Source organism: Emys orbicularis, chromosome 16 (genome assembly GCF_028017835.1).
Source record: "Emys orbicularis isolate rEmyOrb1 chromosome 16, rEmyOrb1.hap1, whole genome shotgun sequence".
NCBI classification, from domain to species: Eukaryota; Metazoa; Chordata; order Testudines; family Emydidae; genus Emys; species Emys orbicularis.
Genome location: NC_088698.1, coordinates 26,802,647 through 26,824,087, shown reverse-complemented (window position 1 = coordinate 26,824,087; position 21,441 = coordinate 26,802,647). Strand labels below are relative to the sequence as shown.

The 21,441-nt window shown below is 42.1% G+C and overlaps 1 protein-coding gene across 1 annotated transcript in view; it reads right to left on the bottom strand.

Annotated features, from left to right (window-relative positions):
- TMEM120B (transmembrane protein 120B) overlaps positions 1 to 20,319 on the bottom strand; it is a 37,809-nt gene extending 17,490 nt beyond the window's left edge. The window contains exons 1-6 of the mRNA XM_065417818.1: positions 20,251 to 20,319; positions 11,219 to 11,337; positions 7,660 to 7,776; positions 6,758 to 6,817; positions 3,788 to 3,883; positions 725 to 814 (exon numbers count right to left, since the gene is read on the bottom strand). Coding sequence (XP_065273890.1) covers positions 725 to 814; positions 3,788 to 3,883; positions 6,758 to 6,817; positions 7,660 to 7,776; positions 11,219 to 11,337; positions 20,251 to 20,319 — 551 coding nt within the window. The remainder of the gene's footprint in view (positions 1 to 724; positions 815 to 3,787; positions 3,884 to 6,757; positions 6,818 to 7,659; positions 7,777 to 11,218; positions 11,338 to 20,250) is intronic.
- Positions 20,320 to 21,441: the final 1,122 nt, after the last annotated feature.

Below are 21,441 nucleotides of genomic sequence, written 5' to 3'. Positions count from 1 at the left end.
CGCTGCCCTGTCCGCAGGCGCCGCCCCTGCCGCTCCCATTGGTCACAGTTCCCGGCCAATGGGAGCTGCGGGGATGGCACTTGGAGCGGGGGGCAACGAGCAGAGCCCCTTGGTTGCCCCTAGACATAGGAGCCGGAGGGGGGACATGACACTGCTTCTGGGAGCCGCACAGAGCGGGACAAGCCCCCAACCCCACTCCCCAGCTGAAGCGCCAGAGCAAGGCAAGCCCTGGACCACGCTCCCTGGCGGGAGCTCGAGGGCCTGATTAAAATGTCTGGAGGGTCGGATGTGGCCCCTGGGCCATAGTTTGCCCACCCCTGCCTTAGACTGAGTTAAAGGTGTGGGAAGGTAGTCAAAGGAAAGTAGAAAATTAAACCATATTTAGACTGTCAATCTTTTGCATTCACAGGAAATCCTGCCAGTTCAGTTTCTATAAAGACAGACTTGCTTATTACTAACTCACTAAAAACTAGCTTATTAATAAAAGCACATTCAGCACTCTGGTGTAAGGGATCAAGGCAGTTTCTTCATAACTTGCCTTGTTTTTCTCATCCCCAAGTGAATGTGTGTGTTTGGAAATGGATGTTTAAAAGGGTCAAATAAAAAGGACTGTTCAGCAGGATTTTTATCCTAACCTCACTGGGACTCCAACAACAAACCATCTTTGCCTTTTTGTTTTAAGTGAATCCTGTGCTTTGAATTACTTTGGAATATCATATGGTACCTTGATCCATTGCTGATGAGAATGCTTTCCCTTATTGTCAATGTGCAGTAATACCACACCAACAGGAAGTTAAACACTTCATCTGTCACCCTATTAAAAAGAGTAAAACAAACAAAAAAGCCTTATTATGATAAATATCCATTTCAAGATTATTCTCCTCCCTACCCCAAGAACAGTGCAAGTGAAAAATAGTTTGTGTGAAACCACAGACCTTAAGGCCCTGATCCTGCAAATCCTTAGGTACATGCTTAATGTTACACATGACTAGTCCTGCTGAAAAACCCCTACACAACCCCTACATTGTGCCTTTTCTTCAACAACTATGCAAATCTGGGCAGCGGGCGGGGGAGAGAAACAGACTCCGTTACTCTGGGAGACTGGGAAAGTGCTATGTGATAAAAGACTTGGGATCCCAGGCTGATGAGCAAGTGTGTAGAGATGACATTGATTCCATTTGAAGGAGGCAGTTCTCCATAGAAGAAGCAGATGATCCAATTTACACAGGCATTTTCAGGCTAATTCAATGAGCAGATACTATTAGATCTATATAAATCCAATCAACTAATAACACAGTAGAGCACTGTACTCTGTTTTCAAGACCTGAAAAACTCCTCTATTTTGACATCCTAAAGTTTAAAGTCTAGACGACCCTGAGCATTTGTGCATTCCAGGGAATTACATCCTTAACAAATGATGTTGCATTCATGGCAGATTTAAAAGGGAACTTAGCAAAACTTGAACCTGGCCCTCCCGTTAACTATTAAATACAAGAAGTTGCCAGAGACATTTTTTTAAATTTACGTTTAGAAAGGACGTTTGCTTTGATTTGCACATTCCCCTGCAATGTTTGCAGTCCCAAAATTACAATGCTGTCATAGAACATGACCACCAGCAAGAAAAAAAATCAATGAGTCTACCATTGTCCAAGCTGAGCTAAATACAAAAACAAATGATTAAATAGTAGGGCTGTTGATTAATTGCAGTTAATCGCGATTAATCGCAGTTTTAATCACACGGTTAAACAAGAGACTACCAATTGAAATGTATTAAATATTTTGGATGTTTTTCTACATTTTCATATACATCTTGTATTTGTGTTGTAATTTAAATCAAAGTGTATATTTTTATTACAAATATTTGCACTGTAAAAATGATAAACAGAAGAAATTGTGTTTTTCAATTCACCTCATACAAGTATTGTAGTGTAATCTCTTTGCCCTGAAAGTGCAACTTACGTAACTGCACTCAAAAACAAAACAATGTAAAACTTCAGAGGCTACAAGTGCACTCAGTCCTACATCTTGTTCAGCCAATTGCTCAGACAAACAAAAACAAGGAGTCAGGTGGCACCTTAAAGGCTAACAGATTTATTTGGGCATTATTTGATCCATCTGAAGAAGTGGGCTTTTTACCCACGAAAGCTTATGCCCAAATAAATCTTTTAGTCTTTAAGGTGCCACCGGCCTCCTCATTGTTTTTGTGGATACAGACTAACACGGCTACCCCTCGGATACTCAGACAAACAAGTTTGTTTACATTTACAGGAGATAATGCTGCCCTCTTCACCAGAATGTGAGAGCAAGCATTTGCATGGCACTTTTGTAGCCAGCATTGCAAGGTATTTGCGTGCCAGATAGGCTAAACATTCGTATGCCCCTTCATACTTTGGCCACCATTCCAAAGGACATGCTTCCACGCTGATGCTCATTAAAAAAGTAATACGTTAATTAAATTTGTGACTGAACTCCTTGGGGGAGAATTGTATGTCCCCTGCTCTGTTTTACCCGCATTCTGCCATATACTTCATGTTATAGCACTCTCGGACGATGACCCAGCACCTTTCACTGCAGATTTGACAAAATGCAAAGAAGGTACCAATGTGAGATTTGTAAAGATAGCTACAGCACTCGACCCACAATTTAAGCATCTAAAGTGCCTTCCGAAATCTCAGAGGGACGAGGTAGGGAGCATGCTTTCATAAGTCTTAAAAGAGCAACACTCCAATGCAGAAACTACAGAACCCAAACCACCAAAAAAGAAAAATCAACCTTCTGCTGTTAGCATCTGACTCAGATAATGAAAATGAACATGTGTCGGTCCGCACTGCTTTGGATGTTTTTTGAGCAGAACCCGTCATCAACATGAACGCATGTCCCCTGAATGGTGGGGGAAGCATGCACATCTGGCACGTAAATATCTTGCAACGCCAACTACAACAGTACCATCAGAACGCCTGTTCTCACTTTCAGGTGACATCATAAACAAGAAGCGGGCAGCATTATCTCGTGCAAATGTAAACAAACTTGTTTGTCTGAGTGAGTGGCTGAACAAGAAGTAGAACTGAGTGGACTTGCAAGCTCTAAAATTTTACATTGTTTTATTTTTGTACACAATATTTTTGTACGCAGTATTTTTGTACATAATTCTATATTTGTAAGTTCAACTTTCATGATAAAGAGATTGCATTACAGTATTTGTATTAGGTGAATTGAAAAATACTATTTCTTTTGTCTTGTTAGAGTGCAAACACTTGTAATCAAAAATAAATATAAAGTGAGCACCGTACACTTTGTATTCTGTGTTGTAATTGAAATCAATATATTTGAAAAATGTAGAAAACTTCCAAAAATATTTAAATAAATGGTATTCTATTATTGTTTAACAGTGCGATTAATCATGATTAATTTTTTTTAATCGCTTGACAGCCCTATTAAATAGTAAATTTAAAAATTCTTTCAGCTGTAATAATTTATGGTGCAAAGGAAAGGAAATTGGTTTTAAGAGATATGGTGCCTGATCCTCCAAATATTTCCACGTGAATAACTTATGTACATAAATAGCTCCATTGAAGAAAATGAGACTACTCATAAGTGTAAGTGTTTTAAGGATCAGCACTATGATTTGTCTTGACAGCACCTCTTAGCTCTGAATTCTGCACTAATCACAACAGAGTTATAACAACTTCCAATACTGAGATGCAGAGAACATAGTGGATTCTAACTAAACATTCAACACTATATTTTTATTTAAAATGTTTAATCAGAAATAAAAGTATTGCCTTACCTGTAATGAAGAATAAACCTGCATGCTACAGCACCAAGTAACAAGATTATTGTCAAATAAAGTTTAAACTTTTCATATTCATCTTTGTAGGCAAACCTGGGATGACAAAATAAAGTAAAAGCATTAATATTTCTGCCATTAAAAACAAGTAAAACATCTACATATTTGTGATTTTAAAACTGGTTTACATTGTACAAGTAGAGTTCCCATTCTACATACATGTTGTACACTTAACACCCTATCTGTCCAAAGACAAAAAACATCTTTAATATTCATAGAGTTTTTTCTTGGGTGCTTTTCTTATCAACTGTCATGGGGGCAGGGGGACACACACAAAAACAAGCTTTAAAGTAATCCTGAAGAACATTCCTTCCTCATCTGTCCCCCCACCCCAAAAAACAAAAAAACAACCACCACCCAAAACCACAAAGTAGCCCTCACTGTTCCATTTCCACCCCCCACTGAGAAAATGCAAGCATGGTATAATAGAAGTAAGACCTTTGTACTTATATGGCACCACTGAGAGAGGCTTCACTTTAATAAAGCTCTTTGTTAACATGAATTAATTCAATCTCAAACACCCTGCGAGATAAGTAAATATTATTAGACTACTTCCTTCTGTATGGCAATAGTGGAGCAGTGAAAGCAACGATGTGACTACAGCTGGATCTTAAGGTCTCTTATCCAGTTCAGAGCAGATAGGGTTGCCACCTGAATGGCTGTGACTCCTCCAGGATGAGCAATCATCCGATGTGATGTTGCCAACAGTTTACACCACGCCACAGTCGTAGTCTGGCGATTCCCTCACTTTCCTTCTATGGAGTAAGTATGCATATCTTCCATGTCAGATGCAGATATGGTTTATAGCTGTACCTATGTGCCGTGGGGAGGAGAAGCCCAGCACTTGCACAGCTGGGGTCACGGATTAGATTTCTGTCAGCTGCCCAGGCTTCAGAGCATCTTCTGCGAACGTCTTTATCTTCTGCTAGGAGGGCTGTGGCACAAGACCAGAAGGGTTTTCTCAACGTTAATCAGTGGCGAGTGTGTGTGTGCGCGCGCGTTTTCACCACGACCTAGAGGAGCAGTAGTGTGGTATTTGCCCAGGGCCGGCTCTAGGCACCAGCAAAACAAGCTGGTGCTTGGGGCGGCACATTTTTAGGGGCGGCATGGCCGGCGCCAGAATGCCGCCCCTAAAAATGTGCCCCGGCCGCCCTAACTCACCTCCACTGCTGCTGCCACGGCGCGCGAATCAGCTGTTTCGCGCGCTGCGGCCGCTCGGGTCTCCCCCTTCCTCCCAGACTCTCAAACCTGGGAGGGAGGGGGAGATCCCGAGCGGCCGTGGCGCGCGAAACCGCTGCTCCCCCTCCCTCCCAGGCTTGAGAGCCTGGGGGGAGGAGGCAGGGCTGGGGATTTGGGGAAGGGGTGGAGTTGAGGCGGGGCCAGGGTAATTAAAAAACAGGGGGGGGGGGGGCAGCCAAAATTGTTTTTGCTTTGGGCGGCAAAAATCCTAGAGCCGGCCCTGTATTTGCCACAATCTTTATGTTCTCTCTAACTGTTGCAGCATCTTGTCAGATATTTGCTGGCACAATGTTAACCAATGCCGATAGCCATGAGGTTGCTGCTGATTATCCAAAAAGCAGCATTAATTTCTGTGTCCTCTAAAATAGTGCATGGGCTTTGGCTCCAAATTGGGGCACAATATTCCGCTGTGGAATGGAGTAGGGCTAGTGTCAATAGTTGGTGTATGCAGGTGTTGCTTCCCGAAGATGTTCTTGCAAGTTTCTGTATGACGTTGACCCTGGCCTTCATTTTCCTTTTGGTGTGTTCAAGGTGGTGACGGAAGCGGAATGTGCAGTCCAGGGTTATCCAGGATTATGATCGTGCATCAACAGTGACCCACAGAAATTTATATTTAATGTTTTCTTGACCTGCCTATTATTCAAATGGAAAGCTGAGACCATTGTTTGAGGCATTTGGCTTTAACCACCTGGAAACAGATTTCTAAGGCTTTTAAAGTCCTGTTCTAGAACCTTTTCTGAGGTTTCAAATGAGGAAGCCTGGGTAGCCAGTGCAATGTCATCCACGTACATGAACTTGTAGGAGGATGTTGGTGGAATTTCGCTGGTATGTAGGTTGAAAAGTGCTGGAGCTAGAACGGACCCTTCAGGGAGTCTGTTCAGTCTTTGCAGGCTGCTAACAGCATCCCTGAGATACACCGTGAATCATTATTAGACTATTAATTTTATACTTAGATTAAACCGGTTGTGGTGAAGACAGAACCAGAGCTTAGGCACCCCAACTGCCAACATATCACATTTCTACTCAAAACTATAATTATACTTCCAATTCTAGAGTTATACTCTGTCCTCAGTAACACCGGTCCTTAACATAGTCGCACAATAGGGATTCACACAGCGAATACCTTGAAGACAATGGTGTTACAGATGTTTAACTGGCGGTCACAGTCTCATCTGCAGATTTTTTTTATTACTGATGATTAGGTACAAGCCAAAGAGAACCCAGCTTAATTAAAATTTGAAGGGCTAGTTTCAGGACTGGCAGTTAAATATAAATATATTTTCTCCTTTTCTATTTATAAATGGATCAAATTTTTTCTGGAAGCCATTGAGAGCCAATATAGCTGGAATCACACTGCTATTTATACAGTTACAAAAAAAAAAAAAAAAAAGTCACAATTTACGCTCTTCTCCACTATTAAGTCCATGTGTGTAGCCCCCAAATATTAGACTAGTTGTTTAAAAACAAGTGGTCAGATTGAATTCAGTGGAATTACACCATGGATAAATATGGCACAGTATTTTGAATAGTATATAGCTCTATTGATTGATCTTGCAGGGCCAATACCCTGCTCATGCGATGGAAAAAAATCATCTATGCCATACTTCAACATCTGTCTTCTACTAACTGGGAAGAACTGTAAAAAAACCAAAACCAAAAAAACCCACTTACTTTGCCTGATTACTTAGAAGAGTTACATTCACATTTCCCAGCACCAGATTTAAGTACAACCTGAAAGACAAAACAGCCAAAAGACAGATCAGTCCATTTTAATTTAATACAAAAGAACCACTGCCCTGCAGGCTAGATTTAGAGAGATGATCCAATTTCAGTAAGCAATACTATATATTTTGGTCTAAATTTTTAATTATAGCAAGCAAGAGATAAAACTACAGAAATTCGTTTAAAATGCAGATGGTACCCTAGGAATACATATCAGTGCTCTCTTCAAATTGATCCTCAATATTAGTTGATGATTGGTTCATTTTTTTAAAATCAACATTTTAATGAGTAAGACAGATAAAAAGTTTCTGGCGGGAGGCCTCTTTACTCTCTGTAATGTTAGGGATCAGGAGAAATTACGAATCAATAGTCAAAAGAATCAGGGGCGTGGAAACTGGATTAATATTTTCACAGCAAGATAGCTACATCTGCAAGAAGCAGCCCATGAATGGCATCCCAGTACTGTTAAGACAGAGTACCACAGATGAGAGCTCTCTTGGTACCAAAGAGCAAAAGCCAATACGATTATACTGTAATATGGGAGTGTTTACATGAATAGTCTGAATAATAAAATTCCATGTTAGCCAAGCCTTAGAGCCCATACAGTTTCTTTCAAAAGTGAAATTTACTTCTGATCCATCTTTCCCTCTCCATTTCAATCCTCCTGTAAGCAGGGATGTGATTAAACATCAAATAGTCTATTGTGCTACCTACCATATTACCGTTTCATTTATCTTATACTTTCCTCTCATTCTTTGCAGATATATCTGTTAAATCCTTTTAGAAAAGACACATTGATCTAAATACTTGTAACAGCTTTATATTAGGAAGATTATTTAATAAATACATACCCATTTCTCTTTGGTAAATAGGCTTCCATGTCAAAGAAAACGTTTTGCCTGTCTTTGATCTGGGTGTTAATTTGCTGTATGAGATCAGATTCTTCAGGACTAGACATGTGTTTGCACCTGTGAGGATGGTGAAAACACAGATCCCATTTTACAAAATGTATTTTAAAGGGCATAAAACCAGCTTAAACATGGCAACTTTTTTTTTTTTTTTTTTAAATAAAGTATTTCCTTACCAGCACTTCTAACAGCAAGAGCTTACCTTTAAACTTTGGTTGTTAAAACTGAAAAAAAAAAATTTGTTTTGACTTTCCTCTGTTTACACTCTCTCTTTACTTTTACACTATGTTCAGCTTAAGCAACAGAAAGACTAGTCAATGATTATAACCTAATGTGAAAAGTTCTGATCAATTTCGCTTTTTGTTTCTCAGTTCATTAGCAGGATGCTATGTTTCGATCCCCAAAAACTGCTAAGTAATGTTATGAATCCCTTTCCAAAAGGAGCCTTTCATTATCTTTAATTTTTTTAAAATATAGTCTTACAGATGTTTTATAAAAGCTTGCTTTTAAAAATTCTAAACTGATCTGAGTATGCTTTTAAATTGAAAAATCTCTATCCAGACCATAAACTTCATAAAAGGCAATCTGAAGAGAAAAAAAAAAAAAAAAACCCCAACAACAAACCCACGCTGTATAGCCTTTCAAAGTGACATCATGCATCCTACAGAGCCCCAAGTGAAAGGATGTTAAACTAATTTAAATTCAAGAGATCGATTTGGTCCCTACACAATTAATGGTACATTAGATGGAGGAAGGCAGGGGAAAAGGACCTTCTGATCAGCTCTTCCTGCAGTGTCTCCTCTATTGAAATCAGCAGCTCTGGGGACAGCAGGTGGTGCCAGTTTAAGTACTGCTGAATACAGACAATATTAGAGCAATAGGAGGGCTTTTCATTAACTGCTTTGTGACTCTAACCTCAATCATACTGCTGCTCAGCACACAAAGTTCTTATGGCTGGAAGGAAGAGATATAAGTGCTGAAACAGTGCAATAATGGATATTTTTTAAAAAAATCTCTAAAATAGATTGTCATATGGAGCTCACTGCTTTGTACCAAAGGAGAGAGAATTTGAGGGGGGTGAGGAGGAGGGACAAATTTCATCTCCAAACTATATAGCAAGATGACACTTCTGTGGATTTTTTAAGTTCCTGCCCAGCTCTGCTAAGAGACTATTCCAGTTGCAACTGCCAATGTGTGAACAGATAGGGAACAGCCTGCCAGAGCTCAAAACAAAGGGGAAAAATGCAGATTCCTTCTACTCCTGGGGGAATTCTGCACCACTGTGTATGCACAGAATTTATGTCCCCTGCAGATTTTTTTGCTTCGCCACAGAAAAATTACTTTCTGACAGGGAAGCCACAAGAGCGGTCAGTCGATCCTCCCCAGCAGTGTGTTTCGGGTACCCAGGGCAGCCGGCAGAGAGGTAAATTACTGTGGGGGCATGGGGCGGGGGAAGACCTGGCTGGTGGCTTCTATCCTGTGCCGGGCTTAGCTGCTAGTCCCAGCCAGGCTGGGGAGGACCGGACTTCCTCTGCACGGCATCTGGGGCTGGGACAGACCTATCCCCAGATTTCTCCCCCAGCGGCAGGAAGCTCTGCAAACTCCCCACCCCCACCTCCTGCACCCATCACTCCTCAGCTGCAGGGGGAGGGATCCCTGTACAGGGAGCTGCTCTTCCATCTGCCCAATCCCCCCCCCATGCATCCAGACCCCCTCATACCCTGACCCTACCGCCGAGCATCTCCCCCCCCACCCCGCACTCAGAACCCCCCAGATGAGCCCCACTCCACCTGCACTGCCCCGACGAGCCACCCACACTTGGATCCCCACCCCACCGAGCCCCAACCAGTTGCATCTGGATACCCACCCCACTGAGCCCCACTCCCTCAGCATCTGGACCCCCCCATTGAGCCCCCCACACCCAGACCCCCACACTGAGTCCGAACCACCTTCTCACCTGGACCCCCTGACAGAGTCCCATTACCATTACACCCAGAACCCCCCCAACAAGCCCCTGTGCATCCAGATCCTCCCCGCAGCCTGATCCCCTACTGAGCCGCCCACACCCAGATTGCCCCACACAGAACCTTCTCAACTCACACCTGGAGTCCCCCACACTAAGCCCCTCCACACTTGGATCCTGCCTTGCTGAGCCTGCCTGCCTGCCAGCCAACACCTGATGCATCTGTCACAGAGGGAGCAGGACCCTGGGGTGTTTCTGGGGCACGCCAGGTCCTTGCGCTGTGTCAGGGTTGGGTGCAACCTCACCGCTGAGTCCATGTCCGGGGGAGAGGGAGGCCTGCACAGAGATCTCCCACCTCTGTGCAGCCAGTGGCCTGTGCTCCCCAACGCCATGCTGGAGCCTCCACATTTATTTGACAAATAAAATTTGCAGAATTTTTAATTTTCTGGCGCAGAATGCCCTCAGGAGTATTCCTTTGTAGTGGTAGAACAGAAGGAAAGGGGAGTTCCTCTTTCAACGTTTGCCACTTGAGCACTTGGAAATGGGACAATAAATTGGGTCACATCAGGAAATTCTGAAAAGGAAATATTAGTAGATGATAACTAAAAGTCCATGTAGTAGAACACTATCAATTCCTCATCTCCTTCTCTATAAACATGTACCTTAGTCTGGCGGTTAATCAATGCTTACATATGATCTAACACTGACAGTAAACTCTAAAAGATAAATATTTGATGAATTGGGAAGCAAATGTTAACCAATACAAATATTGCAATGTAATCTTTAAATCTCAAAAAAAAAATTATAAAAACTATTCCGGTTTTAGAAGTATATTAAAGTCTCCAATAAGCCAGAAGAGATACCCCATATATTTATCTCTAAACATTAAATCATCATAGAGTTTTTGTAAATTTAGCTAGAACGTAGCTTTAGGGGCTTAAAATATTCCTACACTACATGTGATTTGTCATAGCCTGTAATTTATGGGAAAATTGGTAAAACAAAAATTAATGTGAAAATTGGAAGTAACCTGCAACCTTGAGAGACACTAAAGGCAATATTTTTAGCCTAGTGCCAATGGAATTAAGCACACAGTTCCTGTTGTTGGTGGGAGTTGAGTATCCAAGCACCACATTGGAAGAATACCACTGAAGATTAAAATTTACCTTCAAATGCAACCACATTGCTACCAGCGAATTCACATGACTTTTCCATAGTTAGAAGGAACTGAGTTTTATCTTACTAATAAAACTACAGGTAACAGACTGATGGCAATGCAGTCCTATAGTATAAAAATATTCCTAACACAAAATATATTGTAGGGAGCAATTCCGTACTGGCTCCTGAGGGATACACTAGATGATCTAGTTGGTATTTTCTACTTTATGAATCTATTATGGTAGAAGTTAAATCAAAATTTACACAGCTGTGATAACCTAAGGCTGCTCGCTTTTTTAGGAGACTGGACATGCAGCAAAACAATAATTATAACCTGTATTTCAGTCACTCAGGAGAACCCCCCCAAGACTATCCCATTACCGTTGGAGGCTGTATTTCAAGTCTTTTAATTTCCTCTTCTGTTTACGAATGGAGCTGCTGCATGCAGTCTGCAAGTTATTGAGTTCTTCAAGTTTCTGTCTATAGACCTTGTGAGTTTCCTGCAAGAGAGCAGAGAAAATAGGCAGAAAGAAGATGCAATCTCTTTAAGTCAGAAAAACAAAAAACAAAAACAAGGCACACCCTGTTTTTCTGGGAGAGCAGAGGCCCAGGTTGCTTCTCCGGCTTGCTCCTGCCTGCCTAAGGAACAGGTTTGCCTGTAATTGTGGGTGCTATTTTTACCATGCACCCTAGTTTTGAGATTATTAACATCTGCATCTCCCAGTGACTTCAGCTGGAGCCGTGGTTCCTCAACACCACCACCAAAAACAAAAGTAATTTTCATGATTTTGATGTCATTCCTGCTGGGGAAGGTATCTGCTGCTGAAATATGGCCAACTGCTCCCTTTATCATAAATTGGTTTCATTCTATGCAAGGTTCTCAGGATACCTATGGCACAAATGCCCAGTCCAAGTGATTATAAATTTCACGTAAAAAATAAAAATAAAAAGCCTATATAAAGAGGATGAATGTCTCCTATTTTCTTCATTTCCCTTGCTGTTACTGAGGATGTCATTTATACTTCATAATGAGCTTTTCCACTCCTAAAAAAAAAAATCTCCTCCTCCTGTCTGATCCTGCAGTAAAGTCATAATCCTATGTTCCATCCCAATCTGTTTCTGTGAAATGGCTGGTTAAATGACAGATCAAGGACTCCAATTTCACTGTACAATAAAATGGGAGATGAAGAGCTAGGAAGAAAAGAGGAAAACAGATCTTATTTAAAATATAAAACCCTCTTTACCACTTTTGCTAATTAAACAAATTTGAATGACTAGTAACCAGCACCATATTCTGATTAACAGATATAGTTTGAAGTCTGCCACTCCCTGCAGCCTGACAGGCCCTCTTTAAAGAAGAGCCTCCTCATCAAAACCTGTCATGTTTTCACTTTCTGAACCCAGAAATTACTGTTTGACTGGCTTTTCCACCGCCTGTGAGCACATGTGCATGTTCCTTGCACCTACGCACACCCCTCATTTTAGCTTGCAGGCTAACGGGGTAATTTCTTCACTCTTTATGTTGGATTTATTGCCCTTGCTAAGTTAGTCTGGGACAAAAGTACACATTAAAGCTGCTTCAGCACCAACGATCATTCACCACATTATGGCCACACCAGCTGGCTGAAGCTAAACCCAAGCAAGACAGAGGTTATGCTGGTGGGCCCAGGAAAGAACTCTGAAGAGTTTGCAGCTATGGTGCAGTCTTATTTGGTTAAAGGTATACAGCCACAATCGGTCAATTCAGTCTGTACCTAAGGAATGCTCCTGGATTCCTACTGGCACTAAGCTCTCACATTGCACATCCATGAATAACGCTTTCTACCATCTCCATCTACCATCGGCTAGGAAACACCATCCAATCCTGACAAATGATGACCTGGCCTCAGTTATTCAGGCCTTCACCTCTCAGCTGGACTAAAGCAATGTGATATACCTGGGCATGAAGCCTTCAGCTCTTAGGACGACACTCCATCGGATACAGAATGCTGCAGTATATTGCCTTACCAACAAACACATCAAACCTGTCCTCTGCTCTCTACGCTGGCTTCCCATAGAATATCAAATCAAGTTCAAGGTCTCTGTCCTGATCTTCAAGTTACACTGGGCCCAGGTCATTGAGTAGCTAGATCAACTAAACCTCGGAGATGAAGACCACGAGCGATAGCTTGCCTCCTCTAGCGCATTGTAAAAAGTTGCATTAAGGGTGAAGCTCCATGGTGCAGAAGACAGAACTTTCTCAGGGGCCAGTTCCAGATTGTGAAGTGAACACCTACAGGAACTAAGGAGCATCAAAAACTTCACCAACTTCCACTCCAAGTGCAAGGCATCTTCCTTTAACTTTGCCTTCTCTATCAAACATAGGGGGGGCAACATGTATTTTTGTGAATTATAAAAAAAATTCCAAAGACAAGACACTACTGCAACACACTTCTCCCCCAGGGAAAGAATGGGAGAGATCACACACACGACAGATGTAGTCACATCACTTAGTGCTCAGCTGCTATGGTGACGAGTGTGGTATAAGAACTTATACAGAACAATTACGTCTAACAACAAGCATCTGACATAGCTTTCTCCCAGGTCCTCCCAACCTGGAGTGAAAGTGGTTGATCCCATCCACAACAGTCAGAAAACCAAGCTCAACACCAATTGTGGCAAACTACGATACCTATTGGTTAGAATGCTACACAGCCTGCTTTGTTAAAATAGTTGTTCTACTCTGTTGACTGCGTCCCCACCAGTAAGACAACTGTTTTCAACACAGCCTGAAGACATGACACAACACACCCTGGACAAGCACAACTCATTTCATTGTCTAGACACCAAATCCTTGTCCAAACTAGGTCAGAAGCCCTTTTCGAAATACAATTCCAGCCAGACGACACCATTTTCATCTATACATAGTATGATCACAAGCCAAATAGCAACTGTGCTATGAACTAGCTGAGGGAAGTTTCTCTATAGAGAGTTCTGCAAGCGTGATTCTAAGTGTGTAAGCAACACAAATGCCTGTTTACACTGGACACAGAAAGCGGTTGAATACTATGAAAGGGTAACCACACATTTCTGAACAGAATCTTTATTACATACACATTTCTGTAATGCCAGTCAGTATAGCTGTTGTAGCTGGCAGAGTTCTGATTCTAACATAAAGGGTGTTCTCCTTACATTCATAATTAACCCCACCCTCTTTTTTTTTTTTTTTTTTGTAAACCTCCCACAAAAGTCAATTTAACACATTAGACAGAGCCTTAATATACCCACTGTTATGGGAAATCCATTGCCCAAGATTTAAAAAAAAAAAAAAAAAACCACATCTGTGCCTACAGTTAGGCTTCAAGTTCATACTTAGGCACCAAAATAAGTGGCCTGAGTTTCAGAAATGCTGAGCACCCAGCAGTGTCAATTGACTTCAAAGGGCACTTCTGGATGCTCAAGATTTCTGAAACTCAGGCCACTTATTTTGGTGCCTAAATCCAACTTCATGCTACCAATTTAAAATCTTAGTCATTGCTTTATAAGATTTTGGACTGGAGAAGAGGAAGGGGTTAAATGTATAAATAAGATGGTGATCAAGTGTTCTCCATGTCCACACAGGGTAGGACAAAAGTAATTGGTTTGCAACAAGGGAGAATTAGGTTAGCCGTTGGGGAGGGACTTTCTAACTATAAAGCATAGTTAAGCATCGGCACGGGCTATGGTTTTAAGAACAAGTTAGACAAACATCTGCCAAGGATGTCCTAGGTATACTTAATTCTGCCTCACATGAGGAGATGGACTAGAAACTAGATGACCTCTTCCATTCCAGAAGTACATTTCTATGATTCTATATTTGCATGGCAGGTCTATCCACTAATCACACCTCAAGTAAAGATCAGAGGGAGTTCAATTATACATTTGCCAGTTTTCTTAAGATCATTCAGCAGTACTTAGTGTGGTAAAAATACACAGAAAAAAACATTTGCTTCTTTTCTCATAAGGGTTTAACACATGTTCACTATATATACACGCACAATCCGAATGCAACACAAATTGTACTGTATACACTGGATTTCAGTTTCAAAACCCCCTGTAAGTAGTGGCAGCAAAGCCATAATCAAAATAACTATCTCCAGGACTGGACACAGCCCCTCAAATTAATTTTTAAGAATCAGTTCTTTAATGGAAGGCAGTTTAAATATTAACTAATTCTGCTTCTCTTGAGCTTGTGCAATCAATTCTTTTGACTGTTTACATTGTCTGGTTAAAAAAAAAGTTAATTTCCAAAGGGAGTTAAAATGTTCTTAAATATATTTTACACTCTGGTTCTGCCTTAACTTTCCTTAAAAGACTTTAATTAAAAACACATAGATGTAAAAGATTGCGAGTTCCACAACTGCAGGAAAGCAGACAATTGTTGTAAAATCCACATCAATGTCCATAAGAAAAAAATTTTTACAGCGAAGTTATTTACTCATTAAGAAATATCTGGGGAAAGTTTACAAAGGGTCCCTTTTTGCAGTTCAATGGGTGCATGACTCCTATTATGTTAGCTAGCATAATCCAAAGGTCAAATATTTCCCTAGACGTTTAACTTCAGTGCATAACTTTCTATGTGGAAAACTCTGTGCTGATCATTTAAGGACTTTAGCTTCTTAGGAGAAAGGCACCTATGTGAAGTTGATAAGCTCTGCAAGGTTTTAAATACTGCAACTTTCCTTGAGTTCATAAGCTCTGCAGTGTCATGGCCTCAACGATTACCCATTTATACAAATGGAAGTCATGTTTCTACATATTTCCCCTACATATTTGGGAAATCAAAGGTGCATTCTGAGTGTAAATTGTGACCATAATATGATAGCACATTTAAATTTGTGTGTGTTTGTTTTTTTAAATAGGTCTGTTCTTCTACTACACACACCACACTTTTGATTAATTAGGCTTGTGCATGGCACATGTACACAGATACACATACACCTACTTACCTCACAGGGCTGTTGCAAGGCTTATTTAGCTGGTATATAAAGACCAGCAATATGCTGACATACCTAGTAGACAGAGATAAATTCTGTGCACATACGCACAAGTGTACACACACACACTTGATTATTTAGTCACTATGGGGAAAATCCTTACCCCACATCTTCCATAGATGCATGAGGCCCAACTAGGCAGCAGAACTGGTATGGCTGTGCCACGCAGGGCTGGAAGGAAGAAGGCAGTTTGCCAGGAGCACATGCCATGAGGTTCAGCATTTCCTGTGCACAACTGTGCTCCTCAAGGTTCCAGTGTGGAGGTGTGCCTTGGGGTCCAGAACTATATAGATCCATTGGCTCCTCCCTTCCAGTCAATTAACTCAAAAACACTTTACAAACATTTAGTCTCGACATCCCTCCTACACGTACAGATTGGGAAACCAAGACATGGTAACTAGTAATTTAGGGTGCCCAGCTTCAGACAACTTAAAGAGGCCTCATTTCTAGAGAGCAGATGATCAGCACTTGGGAGGTGGGGGGAGCCCCTTTAAGATGTCTGAAGTAAGGTACTCAAAAATCACTACTCACTTTTGAAAATTAACATGCAAGTTACTCGCTCAAGGTCACCCATCAAGTCAGTAACGGAGGAATAAACAGAATCCAAGAGTCTTATTAATTATTTGTGTTCCCATAGCACCAAGGGGCCCTAATCATGGCTCAGGACCATGGACCAGCCATTGTACAAACAGAACAAAAAGTCAGTCCCTTCCCCAGAGAGCTTACAATCTGAGTATAAGACAAGCGACAACAGGTGATACATTACAGACAGGGAAATACTACAAGACAGACTCTTGATCATCATAATAGGCAGAGTTTACAGGGAACTCCTCCCACGATCACCGCAAGCACATGGGAATGAAGATGCTGATGATGTTGGCCTCCTGGCACCCCTCGTCTACTACCTGAAGCGCCACAATTGGTCTGTACTAAAGGGCAGGAAAATCGCGTACCGGCCCCGCAAGTAAGCACTGGATTGCAGCAGGCTGCCCCGCAGGCCTTGGCCACACAGCCACCCACAGCCCCTCCCGGGACAGGAATGTATGTACAGCTGGACAGACAGACGAGTACAGCCCACTCCTCAGGACGCATTACTCTTATTTAATGTCCTCTCCCTCGGACACAGCTACTCGCCTGCTAGGCCTGGGAACGGACTCTGGGAGGGGGGGGCGGCTGCTGTCTGCACGCGGCCGCTGGGGGGCAGAAATAAACCTTCAATCTTCGGGGTGGGGGAAGGAGGGATGGCACAAAGGTGCTTGTTTGAAAATGTAACTAGTGCGTGATGGAAGCTGGCACTGTTGACGAGTCAGAGGCAGGAGTTAGCCTCTAAATAGCGAATGAGAGATGACAGGTAGGGTGGGGGGGGATGTCCATGAAAGGCCTTGAAGGTAAAGACAAAGTAGCTTGTTTGATGCGACAGAGAAGGGGGAGACAGCGGAGGGACGAAAGGGTCAAAAAAACAGGCTACGAAAGTTATCCTTCCAGCAGCATTCTGAACGAGTGAAACAAGGCAGCATTTGTGAAGGCCAGAGAAAAGGGTGTTGCAGCATTAGAGCCACAAGATGATGAGTGCCTATATGAGAGTGTGGATGGATTGGAAAGCCCATGTCTTAGAAATGTTATGCATAGGGCCCTACTAAATTCATGGTCCATTTTGGTCAATTTCACGGTCATAGGATTTAAAAAAAAAAAAAAAAAAAAAATCATAAATGTAATGATTTCAGATATTTAAATCTGAAATTTCATGGTGTAGTAACTGTAGGGGTCCTTACCCAAAAGAGGTTTATAGGGGAGTCGCAAGTTTATTGTAGGAGGATCACAGTATTGCCACCGTTACTTCTGTGCTGCTGCCTTCAGAGCTGGGTGGCCAGAGAGTGGCAGTTGCTGGCCAAGGGCCCAGCTCTGAAGGCAGCAGCACAGAAGTAACGGTGGCAATACCATACCATGCCACCCTTACTTCTGCCCAGCTACTAGTGGCGGCAGTGCCATCTGCTCTCTGGCCACACAGCAATGCAGAAGTAAGAGTGGCAAAACTGTGACATCCCCCCACAATAACCTTGCGACTCTAAACTAACTAGACTAGAATAATTATTTATTCAGCACTTGTAAGAAACGTGATTTGCAATAAAAGTGATTTGCCAAATTGGAATTTGGTGGAGCGCTGGGGCTCACACACTTACTCTTGCAAGTAGTACTGCAGGGACTTTAATCATCTTCGAAGCTTAGGGTGATATCTTGATATGGGAACTAAATAACTTTTCATTTAAAAAGACACCACAAAAAAAAAAAAAAAAAAAAAACACTCAACGCCCCTCCTCACCACATACAAATACAGTGCCTTTACATACATGCATCCCATGCTTCCTCATGCCAGACACTGAGGCTATGTAGGGGCATGTGGGCGAACTGCCCTCAGTTCCTTCTCTACACTATTGTGTAGTGTAGAGCTGGTAAATAATGAGCCTAGTTTTCACCATGTATGTAGCTGCATTTAGATATAGACACACAGAGATCCACAGCATACATAGGGCACCATTTGTAATCCATCTTGCATACAAAAAGTGCTACAGAAACTACATATTCCATACAATTTTCCTAGTGTTACGCATCGCCCACCTCGGATACTTTACAGCAGTATCACATGAACACAACATGTAAATTACATATCACATCTGCCTGCCCAAGCTTGCTATTTAATGGTCATTTAATGCAGGCAACAATGCACTGAGACTCCTTCCTCACCTCCTTCCCTTCACATATATTCACACACAACCCTGCATTAAAGTTTCATCCTTGTAATAAATGTTTAGAGCCATGTTTAGTAATGGTGTTACTCCAGCATTACCCCTAAGACTAGCCACTTCTGTGCTGAAGTGCTACAGGATCCCCATGCTTACATCTGCATGAAATGCTTTCTCAGCTTTTCTCCACACAGAATACAGCTACAGTAAGCAGCAGAAACAGCTTTTCTGCAATTTAAGAAATAACATTAGAACCATAGACTAACTGGAAAGGATGTGCTAACGTGAATGCTTCCTGTGTAGCTTGAAAGCTTGTCTCTCTCACCAACAGAAGTTGGTCCAATAAAAGATATTACCTCATCCACCCTACCTCCTAATAAATCTTCAATGCCAAGACTCAAACTACAGCAGATTCCCTAAACAGCAACAGAAACCACAAGGTGTTAGAATCTGATCTTCTGGGATCCAAAATGCACTAATAGGAGTGAATCAAATTAAATTCAAGCTTAATATAACAAAGTGTAAAGCAGCATCTGGAAGAGTAATCATCATCATCAAGTGAACATCTTTTCATATGTCTTATAATGTAAATTCCCCTTCCCCAGCAAATAGTATAAAGTATTGCTATTGAGATTTACAGGTGAACTAATACAGGGGATGCCAAAAGAGCTTTAATTTGGCTGTTGTATTCAAAAACGCAGTTCTATGCATAGTATTTTCTTTATTCATAATAAAATAAATTATTCTCTCTCCTAACACTGCAATAATCACCCCATAAATAAAGTTAAATAATACACTCTCCAATAGGAACAGGTATCATGAGAAACTGAAAGGCTGACTAATGGACCCTAAAAAAGTTTAAGGTTATTACCTACCACTGAAGTGTTTGTAGGCTTTTTTTAAAATATTGCTGTTCAGTTAATTATTTCATCTGAAGCAGAATGAAAATACGCCAAAAAGAATAATTCTAAGAGCTTGTCAGAAACTGTTCAATAAAAAAAAATCAGAATTATCTTTTTGTACAGAAAGTAGTTTTCTCTAGAAAAAATAAAATCCTTACTCAAGTAGTTTCTCTCCTCACTGACAAGCATTGCATCCATGATCCAATGCAACCTTCTACAGCCTTTTACTTTCTCCAGAAAGTTATTAGCCACAGTGAGCAAAAGGAGGGCTATAGCTAGCGGATACACAGCATAAATCCTTCCATGCATGGCAAATCCCAAGGCTTTCCCTCCTCAGTTACCAATCACAGGCTTCCTCTAATGCAAGCCTAGGTTCATCTGATACTAGAGATAATCAGAACTGCCAGGTCTCACTCCAGCTGCAGAGGGTGTCCCTCACAGGGGAAGGCCGAGGGACAATTCATTTTTAGACATTTTTTAAAAAGGACACCCCCACCACTTCTGTCGGTGGTGAAGCGTTTGGGATTTTTAACAGACGTTTTTCAAATCTCCTTCTCTCAATCAGCATGACCCAGCTTGAGAGAGTCCTGCATTAGAAGCCCATTGGCTGTGATAGGGCCCGGTCCCAACCCTCTCTTAAAGCATAGCTCAGGGACACAAAGGGGTGTGGATATAAACACAGCAAAGCAAAAGCTTCCCCTCCCAAAGCAAAGCACTGGCTGGTCACTTTGCAAAACCCTGCCGCTTCCCATCACCTGGAGCTGCTGAAATTCCTCTTCCAGCTCTCGCCACTCTCGCTGATACCTCTCCAACTGCAGTAACATGGTGCAAGGACAGTCAGTCCCAGCCGCGCTCAGCCCCTCAAGGAGGCTCCAGAGAGCTAGAGCGATTTTCTAGCTGCTGCAGCAGCAACAGCAGCGCGAGCTTCCAGCTGGTCTTAGGGCCACGTGCACACCCTGTCCTGACGTCATCATGCGAACCCAGGGGTTGGGCGTGCTACTGAGCACGCGCGCTCCCATGCTCTGTTTCTCACCGCCCCCTTGGCCTATGCTAAGGAACAGCTGGGTGGTGTTGCTGCCGCCTTGCGTGAGTCTCTCTGCTGTAGCCGTGATTGTAATGCTTTGGTTGTCCTGCCCATACACTCAGCACGCAACCTGCAGACCCGGATCTCCGCTCATGCAGGACCTCTGTAGTTTTTATAGAAACAAGGAAAACGTCTGCTTAGAACAGCCACTGCTTCCAACCGCTGCTAAACCTGCCGTCTGTCATTGCCAGCCCAGCCAAGGTCAACTGAGATCTGCCCAAGGACACTTTGCACTTGGAGATTTATTGTTTATTTTCCAGCAATAGATATAATGCAATTATTGCATATGATAATGATAATTAATAATTCAGTTTTATCTTCTGGAGCATAGGTGTGCACTGGCACTTCAGGGATACAAGGTAAGAGATAGGGCCTGATCAAAGGGAGTCTCATTTTCATAAATTTGTGGAAGCACCAGACTGAAAAATCATACTAGGTCATTCAGCCTGTTCCCCTCCCAGTGTGGGATTATTCCTTTTAGCACACAGTATAGTATTTTAATCATTCTATAATTAAATGTACCAAGCAGTAGGAACTGCGTCCCTTGAGAGACTGTACAGAGGTGACCATATTTTGCTTAGATTATTCTGTTAATGCACAGATACAGTGGGGGGAAGAATTTAAATTCATAATGTTGCACATGGCCCAAACAGCTAGCCAATATTTGGACCCTTGCTGTGTTGTTTCTGTTAAGAAAAATTGATTATATGAGACAGGTGTTTCTTTCAGAAATCCAAGCCTGCTTTCTCAGTAAATACTGCCCCAAAAAAGCTCTCATGGCTCCCTCCCAGTGCCACAGTCACACTGCTTCTCTCCTGTTCCCTTGCTTTCTCATTCCTTTCACTCATATAGACAGCCATGT